Below are 13,377 nucleotides of genomic sequence, written 5' to 3'. Positions count from 1 at the left end.
GTTCACGTTCGTGTATTTCTCAAGTTCTACTGCTTACAAAAAAATTCAGATGCTTCACTGTAAGATCCAGATGGCAAACTTATTTGGAAGGGGGTTTACATCCGTGGTGGCACAAACTCTCCCTGCTTTTGCAGGTGACCTGCAGCCTCCCAGGGGCTCCGGAAGACAAGGGGGAAGATGACTAGAGTATGCTGGTACCTGACAGAGCCCCACTAATACCCGCTATTTTCAATTTGATGTGAAAGCAGCAAGTATGTTCACAATATGACCCATGAACAAGGCCCCAGTAGGGATTCCTGCATCTTCTCCATTCTCCCCAGTTGCACAGTGAGGGGTAGCAAACTACCCACGTCATTCAACTATAGCTAAAGGGCTTTGCTCTCTTGCTATTACCTCTAAAAGAAAAGTTTCCAAGCCCTGCGCAAGGTGGACAGGGGAAAGACTTAAACTTAGGAAAGTACTGAGGGTTTCTCTAGTGTGGTGGGAAAAAAAATAAGACACACAGACACAGGGTACAATTTAAGACAGGTACTTGCATTCATCTTAGCACAGCATATTGGAACCCTTAAGCTCACTTTTAAATACAGATGTGTCCCGGTAAACCAGAGCTAAATTCATTTCAGATTAGGTTGTTCTTGAAACAAAGTAAAGCCAGTAACTGAAACAGTTAAGATCCTCTATTTGGAAGAATTTTATCAAGAACAATTCTCCAAAAGTAGCAGTGCTGGGGTAGGACTGCTTATGGCACTGGGAACCTCTATGCACAGCATCAGAGGAATGCAGTTTATCTGCATTTCGATGACTCACCAAGATTAAAGGAGGCTCTTTGGAATGATTTTTATTTAAAAACAACCAGAAACACACAGAACAAATTTTATCTGTGAAACTAATTGGAAAAGATGCAAGTTTTCACTTGGAGCTTCTACAAATTGCTGCTAGTGCCAAATAATTAATCCCTTCCAGGAAGGTAATACATTTCTCAATTATGTCTACACCTAAAAATAGCTTGACCTCTAGTATCCAGAACAAATTTCAGTATTTGCTAAGTTATCCCCTGTGATAGCTCTCCTTAAGCACACAGCAACTGGTTTTAAAAATAGAAAGTGTACAAACTGCTGGCTTCTCCACAAACAGCAAACTGAACTTCAACAATTCTTATGTACAGAGAACACAGAAGGATATTGCTGCCACTTCTCTTCTCCATTCAGAGATCCATTTTACACCCAATGTCCTGGTGAAACTCTTAGTTAGGTTACAGTTCTGGACGCCAGTAAGAACTCTTTTCTTGGGCTGTTTTATTCCAAGTGGGGAAAGTAGTTGTACCCTTAATGTACAGCCTTCCAGGTTAGAGATGGGTAGTTAGTCATGGTAGTCTGTAGTCAGGCAAAGGGACCCACCTTAGGAGACTAACTCGTTTCAAGAGGGAAGCTTCAGAGCAAAATCGCCTCCTTTATTCAATGCTATGAAGCTTCTGTCTCTGAAAGTGGCAGCAAGGCAGGGTGGAACCTTAGAGAGACTAACTCATCCAGAGAGGCATAAGCTTCATAGCATCTGATGAAGGAGGCAGGCACCTCTGAAGCTTATGCCTCTCGGAACAAGTTAGTCTCTAAGGTCCCATCCGGCCCTGCATTCCGCTTGACTTTAGATGGCTACCTACCTGCCACCCTGCCCTGCCTTCTGCCTTCCCAGGCTGCTATCAGGCGGGGTGCTTGTGTCCCATTACCACGGTTAAATGACCAGAGATGCCAATCAGAAAGTAAATGCTGCGTGAGTCACAGCATTACCAGACAGGGACAGCATGAGCAGGGTGAAGTTATGGGCAGAGCAAAATTTGAGGGAACACTGAAAAAAAAAAACACCCAGGTACACGGTTGCCTCTAGGGGTTTAAAAAATAAACAAACAAACCCCCCACCTAAATACAATCACTGAACCCACATACTCTAGGGAACATCTCTGATAGAGACATTCATATTTTAAATACAGTTTAACTGCAGTCCTGGCTCTGCTTTGAAAAGGAACAAATTTAACTGAGGATATTTGGGAGAGGAAAAAAGAAACAACTCTCTTCAAGGCAAGAGGCCGTTAAAAAAAAAAAGTACCAAAAGCAGAAGAACCAAACAAGAAGTAACACTGCTGAAAGCATGTTCATAAAATGAATACTACCAAAAACTAACAGGCAGTTTAGTTAGATAAGAGGTTGCCCCCCCGAATAAATGAGTGAATAAAATCTTCCACTTGGGTGTAGCCCGTCTGTGCTGTGCCTGGGAAAGCCATGCTTGCAGGCATTTTTGGCAGCCATAGGCAGGGAGAGTTTCTGGCTTTAAATTTCATGCTAACGTTACATCTGAAAACTAGGAAAAACAGATAAACTGCATTAAAACACCTTGAGAGCTTCCAGGACTTGATTTTAAGCTTCCGATCAGATAGTATGCACCCAGGGAGGAAGAAGCGGCACCATGCCTACAGGCTGGGGAACTCCCTTCTTGTCAGTACAGAGGTGGAAACGGATCTTGGAGTCATCACTGATGCCAAGATGAGCATGGGCCGGCAGTGTGGGGACGCGGTCAGGAAGGCCAACCGCACCTTGTCCTGCATCCACAGATGCATCTCGAGCAGGTCCAAGGAGGTGATCCTCCCCCTCTATGTGGCACTGGTCAGGCCGCAGCTGGAGTACTGCGTCCAGTTCTGGGCGCCGCACTTCAGGAGGGATGTGGACAGCATGGAGAGGGTCCAGAGGAGGCCACTCGCATGGTCAGGGGGCAGCAGGGCAAGCCCTATGAGGAGAGGTGACGGGACCTGAACCTGTTCAGCCTCCACAAGAGAAGGCTGAGGGGGATCTAGGGGCCTGTTACAAACTAGTCAGAGGGGACCAGCAGGCACTGGGGGAGTCCCTGTTCCCCCAAGCACCGCCAGGAGTGACCAGGAATAACGGTCACAAGCTGGCAGAGGGCAGGTTTAGGCTAGACATCAGGAGGCGCGACTTCACTGTCAGGGTGGCTAGGGTCTGGGACCAACTTCCAAGAGAAGTGGTGCAGGCTCCTACCCTGGGGGTCTTTAAGAGGAGATTAGAGGAACACCTGGCTGGGGTCGTTTGACCCCAGTAATCTTCCTTGCCATGGCAGGGGGTCGGACTAGATGATCTGCTCAGGTCCCTTCCGACCCTAGAAACTATGAAACTATTTTCACAGGAACAGAGAAGGCTGAGCTATATCAGCATAGCATGTTTTACAAATACTCAAGATGAGGGGTCAGCAACCTTTTCGGGATGCTGGCTGGAATGGCCCAGCTCAAGTCCGAGGCAGGCGGGTGGTGACATTAAGACCCAGGCACTGCCACCACCTACCCTGTGTGGCATCACAAGGCAAGGTAGAGCACCTAAAGCCCACCACCACCAAGCCCCATGTCTACAGGCTGGACCCAACCTATGGGCAGTAGGTTGCTGACCCCTGCCCCAGACAGTTATGTACAGTTATGCTAAATTCAAACATCACATTTTTAGAAACAAGTGAAAGTTTTTTCCCAGCCTTAAATGGAACATTTGAAGAGCCTCTCAACTTTGGTAGAGACAGCTGCCCTGGAGAGTTCAGAGAGGAAAATTCTAGGTGCCTTGAAAATTTAAGCACGTTATGAGAGACTGGCAATTTGCACTCCATCTGAAATTACCTGTAACTGAAAATGACAGGTTACTTTGCTCAAGTTTCCCTGCCAGTTTCAACAGCTTGGCTGTGTTTTATGAAAAATTTCCCAGCCACCCCGATTAGATTACTGTGCAAACAAAAACAAAAACAAAAAAACCCAAGAGGAGAAACCACTTAATGAAAAAAACCTGTTAAATCTGTCAGCGAAGGCTCTTTGGAAGTCTAACAATAGTAGCTAAAAAAAACAAACAAACAAACCAGGCACAAGTGATGCACCTTTTGGTATTTTCCATTGCAACTCAGATTACAGCAATTTATTAGCACAACAACTACGAGGACCATTACTGCATAAAACTTTAAATCATCAGCAGACCAGGGCTTATCCACAACTCCAAAGGGGTTTTTATTAGGGTTGCTGGCATTGCTGGGGGGTCTGAAAGCCAACAGGTATTTACACAGCTTCCTATATCAGTCAACTTTTTCATGAAATTATCAGGAAAGAACACTGGACAGAAAAATTATAGCCTTCCCCCTCCCATACTCAATTCCCCGCCCCCCAAACACCTATTAAATTGTCCCCAAAATTCATGAGGAAAGTAATTCTTCAGTTAAAATTGATCAAAAACTCATACTGTAAAACCATTTGCTCAGTACAAGGCTTTAGTGTCTTTATTTTCAGCCTGGATCTCTGCTCAATATGCTTCAGCTTTCAAATCCTCTTTTGTTCATCACATGTCTCAATAAATAAGAAGAGAAACTAAGTTGTATCACAGCCTTTCCACAGTCTGAGGGAACAGACCAAGCCACAAACACTACTTTGTGTCCTGTAATCTTAAAACCATTTCACAAGCAGCACATATAAAGAAGCATTTAAAGGATGTGCATTAAATGAGTTTAGTACCTGTAACAGATCTTCACTCAGGACTTCCGTTTTTTCAGCTCTGGAAAAGAAAAGAAAAGCAGCAGTAAGTATTAGAAGAATAAGCAAATAAAAAGGCAAAGCTAAGACAAAAAATAACCCACACAAACGTTAGAGCTAGGAACCCATTCAGAAGAGGTCACCCCACGTGTAAACTACGATCCAGCCAGAGGTTCATGACCATCATTCCAACACACAACACACACTGCATTGCTCAGGATTAATCCTTCACCTCTTGTATCATGCCAAAGATTAGTCAGATTATACAGAAATTCTCACATGCCTGGCGTTCCAAACCTACCACACGAGCGTGGGAAAAACAAGTAAATAGGACAACTCAATTTGCCTATTTCATATTATTCATTAGGAGAAACAGTAAGGCTCTCTCTTTTTACTGTCTTTTCTTTGATAGTCCCACTTTTTCACCATTTCATGAAATGGTTTCCCATTGCCTTTCATGTTTGCCATAAATCTCTGGATTCCTTCTGCTGCTGCTGCTGTCTTTTCAAGGCAGGGCGACCAGAAATTAATAGTATTCCATGTGGAGATATTTGGTAAGAGCCTTAGTACAGTGTATGTTTAATTCACATATTAACACTGCTGTGAGCAGTTTATTGTAACTATACTTTCCTTGAATACTCACACTGTAGATGTATAAGCAAAAAGAATTCAAGCTACTTTCTTTCACATTTCTTAGTAGGTGCTAGAATAAATCTTATTTTATACTGTCATGTTTTAGGATTATGAAAGTCAAGGGACCTAACCAGCATTGTTCACTTTTGCCAAACATCTGCTCTATAAAGGACAATATTGACATTTTGCCACATAGAAAAAAAAAAAATTAAGTGACTTGCATGCAACACCCCCCACCAACAGCTGCTGGAAACTGTGGTGCACGTGACCTGTAAGAAATATGGTAAGAATCGTTTCTGCTAATTTGGGCAAATGTGAAAGTAAAATCTGGGAGACAAACAGCTACTCAACTGCTTACTGTTTTTTTTACTCTTTACTGAAAAGAGGAAAGATCTTTTCTCTTCATTCTGCCTTTCACAAACACGGTGTATATTGTATTCCCAGGGATGTTGTACGCAAGAAAATATGGTATTATTTGTTATCCTTCTGTTCTGTCCTGCTGAGTACTTACCCATATTCACCTCCTATGAAGCTATCCATCAGTTAAACACACAAGACACCTCCAAACACAAGTTTAATTCAAACTGCCAAAAAGTATACGATTCCAATTTCATGGCAACTTATCTGTCTTGGACTAACAGTGTTAAAATTCATCTTAAGGTAATACTCAAAACCTCTATGAACACTTAGAACTCAATCCTGTAGAGAAGTTACCATTTAAATCCTTTCTGGTAGCAATAAAAGGGCAAAAGCTAGAGGTTTACCACCTTTCTGGCAAGAGTTACGTGCATGCAAGATTCAAGCATTAATTTTCCTTGGAAAACAGGCATGAACCTGGCTGATGTTTTCCAGCAGGGAAATGAACTGATCAAAAGGGCTAAAACTGAGATAAGACCAGGTGCAAACACATATTGAAAATCTTAGGGAACAACTTTGTAGCCTAGAGTGCTCCAATAACTAGGGTTCCTTTTTGTTCTTAAGAAATGTTCTTAAGAGTGTTATTGTCTTTGCACTTTACACACCAACATTAAATTAAATTACAAAGGTCAACTAACTTACTTGGTACAAATACACTGGGCCACCACATGTCACTATGGGAACAAAGTCTTATATATGTACAGACTGGTTTATACAAACACTTCTGAAATTTGGTAAAAGACCAAATTTTGGCCTATAAGATGCATCACTGGTCTCTAAAGATATGATGACTTAGTATTTCTAAAGACTATGAATCAGCTGTTTGGAAAAAAAAACTCCTTCAGAAATGGGGTTCAAGTAACTGAATGGAGCTATTGTTTTCAAACCTTCTACAGATATTTTTAGATACAGTTCTGTTCTTAGCCCCCCTTCCAACAAGAAAAGCAGATGCCTGAGCTGCCAGATCACATAGGAGTTCAAATTCATGCTTTATTAAGTCTCTCCTAATTTATCTGTTTGTGCCCACGCTAAGTAGACACCCATGAAACAGTCCATCAGTTTAGCTATGTATGCCATGTAGGTCCAAGTATCCCCAAAATGAGCAGACGGATGAGAAGCACATCTTGTTTCACATAAAACACAACCAACTGCAATCTCATTTTTACACACAACTCGGACTGCAATGGATCACTGAATGACAGGCCTAAAACTGCAGATTATAAAGCAAAGCTCTAGAAAAAGGGGTTGAACAGAAGCTGTGTTTTAGCTTAAGGGCAACTCGGTATACTTCAAGGTGCCTCCTGTACAAAAGTGTGGACGTCTCCCAACACATACAGCCATAAGACAACCTATTGTTAAGTTTGATAAAGATTTTTTCTTTGTGAACTGTTAAGCATCACATTAAATATTGGTTTCTACTAGTTAAATCTACAGCTAATGAGGTCCGCACCAGGCTGTATTAGAAGGTTATGAAGGATGGTGTTGAGTCAGCATCCAGCTTGTCACTCGCATCTCTGCTTTGCAGCAAATCATTCCTCTGCTTATTAGTTTTAGTGTCACATGGTGAACTTACTTCTGATTGAATACTACTAGGTTTTGTACTAAGGATGTGAACATTCTTTAAAATAGTCTTGGCACAGACATTTAACAAGAAGCTAATTTCAATAGCTGATTTCCTACCTACAATTTTTTTTTTTCGTTACAGAAAGCCATGATTTAAGACCCAGGCTTTGAGAAACTTCACTTCTGACAAAGTAGAACACCTTCCAGTTTATGAATCTATGAAATACAGTAGCCAATACACCTCAGGTAATGTAATTTGTAGTCAAAATTAGTTTAAATAATTTAAAGGAATCTTCTTTCTTACTAGAGGTGTACACACACGTTTCAGTAGTTTATCTATATATGAACATGACCACCACCACTGAAACATTACATGGAAAGGTCCAATTTTCCCCTTTTGCAGGTATAACAGTTCTTTCAGTAGTTGTGCTCAAGTTAAGAAATCCACATGGTCACGCACACACACACTTTGAAAAGTGAGATCTATTATCCTAAGAATTCAAAGTACTAATACGCAGCTTTTGAGAAACTTTCAGGAATTCACTTTTCCTCCTTCCACTCCTAGTACACAGATTTTAATTGATCCAAGACAGCAGGGAGAGTATAATCCCAAACTATATTGTTCACATCTAGCTTTCTATATAGCTGCCTCACATGATCTTATGCAGTGATACTCTAAGCATCAGGAGAGAAACAATCTGCACTTGCCCCCTCAGAATCCTGTATGCACGACATAAAGCTTTCAAAAGTAAAACATGAACGTGAGTTTCTGAACCAGCTCCTGTAAAATTAGTGGAAGACCTGCCATCGCACACCAAAAGAGTATAATGGACCAACAGGTATAAATGTAGAGCTCCTTAGCCCAAAAAGCCTGACCATAGCCGTCAGATGGCAGGGTGTGAACTGAGAGAGAGCTCGGAGGGGGCTGAGCACCTCCATAAGAGACTAGAGCCACCCCCCCCCCCCCCCGAAAATTTTAAAATATAATCAGGGGGGGGGGGGGGGGGGGGGGGGGGGGGTTGCCAATCAATTTGCTCCTTCACTTACGTGGACTTGTTAATCAATTAACTGGTTTATTTTTTTCTGCAGACCCCCCAAGAATCAAAGTGTAATTCAAACCCCGGATGGAAGAATTTAAAAACAACATACTGAAATACTGATGATGCTAGCTTGCATTTTACCCCATTGAAAGAAAAACACTATTTTTAGAGGTAAAACAAGAACAAAACACTAAATACAACTAAAAAACCCCATGCAATTGAAAACATTTAAATTTAGTTCTGGAAAGCAACAAAACATACAAGATAGCTTCATTTTTAAACACAAAACATCCATGGGTCCATTAGATTTTAAAGATTTGACCATGTATACACGTTTCAAAACAAGTAGGTTTTAAGACACATGGTTTACTCTTTCAGCAAGTATCATTTAACAGGCAGCAGTGTCTCTGGAAACACGTTCACCTAGTATTTTGCACAATACTAAACTTTAATGTATTCCAATTCATCTCAGAAGTACTTAAAAAATAAATTTCAGCCTTCTTAGTTAAGTGCAACGAGAAGCAGAATTTGGTCCCAACTGTGTAGGGCCTCAAATAACACATGCATTGATTTATGTATTGCAAGTCTTTTAGATATCACTACATAAAAGAATAAGCTATGTAACAGTTTTGAACAAAGGTTTTGCCACCTATGCTACCCCTGCTAGCCAGATCAACACATGCTTTGTGTGTTGAGACACACCAGGGCTTTTAGAAGCTTAGACAAAGAACAAATTGGACCATTCAGCTGAAAGTCTAGATGAGTGTCTGTCACTCTTCACTTTCCAAAAATAATGAGAATATAGGTCAGCAGCCAGTGCTTTTTAAGGTCCTACTGAAGAGACACTACATATAGTTAGCAACATTTCAATTAAAAACCTTCCCAACAAACGCAGATGGATGCAAAGGACCACTTTGTTAAAAGATGCCTTTAAACCCTTTTTATTTTTAAAGTTCCCTTTGTTATGAAACAGTCATGAGACAGCTTTTAGAGTCATGTAACTCACAATAATTTAAGCCATATCTGGGCTAGCATTTAAGCTTTGATGTTACCTAGTCCAGTGGAGGGCAAGTAAATGGTTTGGGGGCTGGGGTCATGACTTGTGAGGAGCGGCTGAGGGAATTGGGTTCTTTTAGTCCCCATCAACCCAATTTTCTGAGTCTGCTTGCTATGTTTTGCACATCAAGTGTAGACTAGAACCACATGCTGCCTTTGATACATGCTGAACCAAAAGAATGAGTGATTTGATTAGACTGGGTTAGAATGATGCAACCTGGCTCCAAATTCTGCTTAAATTTGTAGTCATTCCAACCAGCAGCAAGGGTCTGGGCCTCTTTCTCAAGTGCTCATGAATTAATCAGTGTTCCTGGACTGACCACAGCAAAGCCATTTAGAAGACATCTAGTTAAAGGTGAGCTCTCTTTCAACTGCCAATTAATATCCAGGCTCACATTAGACATAATACTGAAAGAAAGGCTGCAGCTGCCTTCTGCGTTACATTTTCACCCAGATAAAGTTAACACTCCTTCTAAGCCCTCGCCTTGTTGCCTCCCAGAAGGCCTAGCACTACCGTTTAGATGTGAATTACAGAAGCTGTCTTGTCTGTTGCACCTCTGCAATGAGCCAACCGTCCCAATACATCTTGCTCCAGGACAACTTTCAAGCTCTGAGAACAGGTAGGAACAAACAACACAATTCAGCAGATGTGCTTTTACTGGATGCACCAATACAACATACCAGGTCGTGCTGTAGCTCTGAGGCGGTCTAGAAATACTTGGACTCCAAACAAAGGTTAAAAGTAGATTGTACCTGAAAGACCCTAACGGTAGTGCTACACAGGGTCTGGTCTGTCCACATCTTATCAGAACCCAGAGGGCTTTAACCTCAGATGTGGCCCTAGCACACAAGTGAGCATTTCTCTGGCCTGACCCCTTTAACTCTTTTAGCTGTTATGCTAATTTTATGAAATGGCCTGAAATGCAAATATGACAGTGAAGTCAAGTGGTCAACCCAAGCAAACTAACAATTTTAGCTAAAGCCCCTGGTACATGTTGATTTAAAGGTGTCATGGGATCCGGGCCCTGATCCCAAATCATGCTTCCTGCCAGGCCAGCATGTCAGAGCAGACTTGATTAATTGAGTCTGCTGGACCATGCTAGTTAGCACGCCTGCAGGAGCTTCTGCATCTCATGTATCAGCATTGTCAGCTTCAGAATGGTGACAGGGGTGTGTTCACTAAAGCTTGTTTAAACGCATTTTATTTAAAGCATCCCTGCTGCCATTTTGAAGCGTGGGGACGCTGATACATGAGACACTGTGGGCGCTTTAATTACAGCAGCTCTTGGAGCCACTTTAATTAAAATGCCTCCTCCCTTCCTCCACACTAGGAGCACGTTTACAGAATGGGAATGTACAATAAGGTCCTTTCCAAATGATGACTAATTGAAAAAGCATGCTTGTGTCTTCCCCACCCCTCCCCACGTACCAGGAGGCCCAAAGCATTCCAGGTTTGTGACGGGATCTGCTGTGTGAACTTCCGGTATGCAGAACTTACTGGTGTGCGTTACAGAAACAGCATAGCTGTTGTTTAAATCTACGGAAGTTCCCTGACACATCCTATAATAGAGATAGATGGACACGACTGACTGTAAGAAATGTGATGGGTCAACTAATTCAAAGATGTGGATGTCCTGCAAACATCAAGGTCCTGCTGAAATGCTACATTTATTTCCACAACAAGTGGCAAGCTGATTGCTCAGCTGTTCGCATGGTTTTGATAAGAAATAGCTGCTAAACTGGCAGCACTCCACCAAAACAGTAACAGAGTTGACCTTCTGGGAAAGGAAGGATACTGAGCACTGAAGGACAGGTGATATGATACAGCACAGGGTACAACTTACCAATAGCTGTTTTGAGCAAAAGAGTGATCCCATTTTCTGAAGTGACACTTTGTTTAGTGAACATCAGGGGTCCAAAGCAAGCCATGTTTTCAATTAAGATTTATGAATAGATTCTGAAGAGCCTTAAAAATCCCAATCAATCACACATAGTACTGAATTATCATCCCATAATATTGTACCTCTGGGTTTATAACCAGTTTGACCAAGAGCCCAGCAAAACAAATAATTCCTGTAAATATGGTAATAGTATATTTAAAGCATCTTGGAAAAAAACCCCAAAAAGACTTATTTAATCCCTAGTCTTAAACCTGCAGAGTCCTCAAATTGTTCAAAACTAGGCAAGAGTGCTCTGATGAAAGTTACTTTTTTCTAGGTATTATTCAGCTTCAACATGCATCTCACATCATAGTATAATGTGCAAAACCTCAGTAGTTTATTCTTGTTGAGAGGATGTTTATAAGTGACCACTTTTAGAAATGACTGTACCCATTTACATTGGAGCGCATCACTCCGCCTTATCAAACAGTGGATAGTTAAGGCAACTGCCCACTTCCGTGCCTGCTCCAAACAAACAGCAATATGCACAGGAACACAGCTCTCAAGTTGGTCTAATAAAAGATCTAATCAAGTTAGTTTGTGTAATAACAGATAACAGATTTACCCAAAGAATCTTGTCTGCTGATGTCCTTCTTGGACCAACACAGCTACAACCTATACCCCAGCTCTCAAGTGTCATTTTACATTTAAATAGTTATGAAGTTACCCCTCCTCGGTAGCAAACCGTTTCTTCTTAGGAGCTTTGTAGACAGATGTACTGCCTTTACTCTACCTCCCTTCTGGAAAAGGCTGTCACAGTCCACTAACCCATGGAGACTCGGGAGGTCTACATGCCATGTTGGACTTGGTGGCAGCCCTGTTTTTAGTTAGGCCACTGGAAGGGGAGCAGCTCACAGCTACTCCTTCACAGTAGGGCTTTCTCTTTCCAGTAAGTCAGTCTCTGCTTCAAGTACTTTGGCTAGGGGTGAACTGCATTTAAAATGCAGATCAGGAAGAACTCAGGAGCTGGGCTCATTCATCTTCTGATGCAGCAAAATCTACTAAACCAAAGCTGAAGTGGAGCTGAACCTCAGTTAAGCAACATCCAAGGCCACACTGCCTTTGGTGTGGCCACAAGTCCTGTGCACCATCACAACATCCTCAGCCATTAGGGATGAGCTCAAGTAGGTCGAAAGCTACAAGTGGAAACTTGATGCCCCTTAAAGGCTAGTAAGGAAACAGCAATCCCAACACTAACTGCCATAAAAACTTGGCCATTCACTAGAGAATAACTGAGTCAGTTCAAGTGTCAAGCTGAAAAACAGAAACCTTGACTCATGTCCTGTAAATGGATCGTTGGCATGTGGGTAATAGATGCTGCTTATGGGAGTGTATCTTGCTTCATGATGAAACAAATGGCCTATGCTCTTAAATTTTGACACAGCGCAAGTAAAGACAAATAACTACCCACCCGGAAAGTGCGACAACTATTTACATGGCAACTGAAGCTAGTTTTTCCAGCTGTTTGATTTTCCTTAACATGGGGCCTATTTCCTTGCTACCCAAGAGCAACCAGATTAGCCGTTTTTTGGCAAGTTAGCACTTCAGAGCACCTTCGTAAGGGAGTAACATTCACAGCACATCCTGCTTGCTTTCCCAAATACAATAGGCATGATTTGCTGCCAGGAAAATGTGGAAAAGCCAGGAGCGCTGTTAAAAAAAACAATGAATCCAGAATTAGAGGCCAGTTTTCCTTCTCAGAGCCCTGCTTTCCTACAATTAACCAAGAAATTCTGTGCATAGTGTAACTTGAGAAAACAGGACATTTCAAGCGTTGGTTCGCTGTTCCTTATCTGACACTGGTAAAACAAAGGCATCTCTATGCCCAAATTCCAGCCCTTTAACACTGCAGGAACCAGATACCTTCTCCTCTGAAGCAATTCCAGACCTGAACTAAACAGTTCTGAAAGAAAAAATGCCAATAGAGGAAGAGACATGAAATCACAGATTAAAACTAGAGCAAAGAATTCTTAACACTTTCCGATTTCTAGCTTCTCCTAGTTGAGAACCTAGCATCCTAGTTCCCAAAAGGATAATCCTTGCAAAGTCAGGGCATTTTTGTATTTTGGGAGTTGGCTGAAATTCAGCTTCTCCAGTTTCACGTTGCCTCTGTAAATATATTTAAAGAGCGATTGATTCAGAGCAATTTTCATGTAGGGAAATTATTTGC

General features: G+C 41.9%; 1 protein-coding gene across 7 annotated transcripts in view; it reads right to left on the bottom strand.

Moving 5' to 3' along the window:
- ARHGAP17 (Rho GTPase activating protein 17) overlaps nucleotides 1-13,377 on the bottom strand; it is a 65,264-nt gene that overhangs the window by 24,847 nt on the left and 27,040 nt on the right. For all 7 annotated transcript variants that reach the window (XM_019541839.1, XM_019541845.1, XM_019541843.1 and 4 more), the window contains exon 3: nucleotides 4,541-4,580. In XM_019541839.1, the coding sequence (XP_019397384.1) occupies nucleotides 4,541-4,580 (40 nt within the window). The remainder of the gene's footprint in view (nucleotides 1-4,540; nucleotides 4,581-13,377) is intronic.

This window comes from Crocodylus porosus, unplaced genomic scaffold (genome assembly GCF_001723895.1).
Source record: "Crocodylus porosus isolate Cpor-Errol unplaced genomic scaffold, CroPor_comp1, whole genome shotgun sequence".
Classification (NCBI taxonomy): Eukaryota; Metazoa; Chordata; order Crocodylia; family Crocodylidae; genus Crocodylus; species Crocodylus porosus.
The sequence above is the reverse complement of the archived record's forward strand: the minus strand, read 5'-3'. Positions and strand labels throughout refer to the sequence as shown.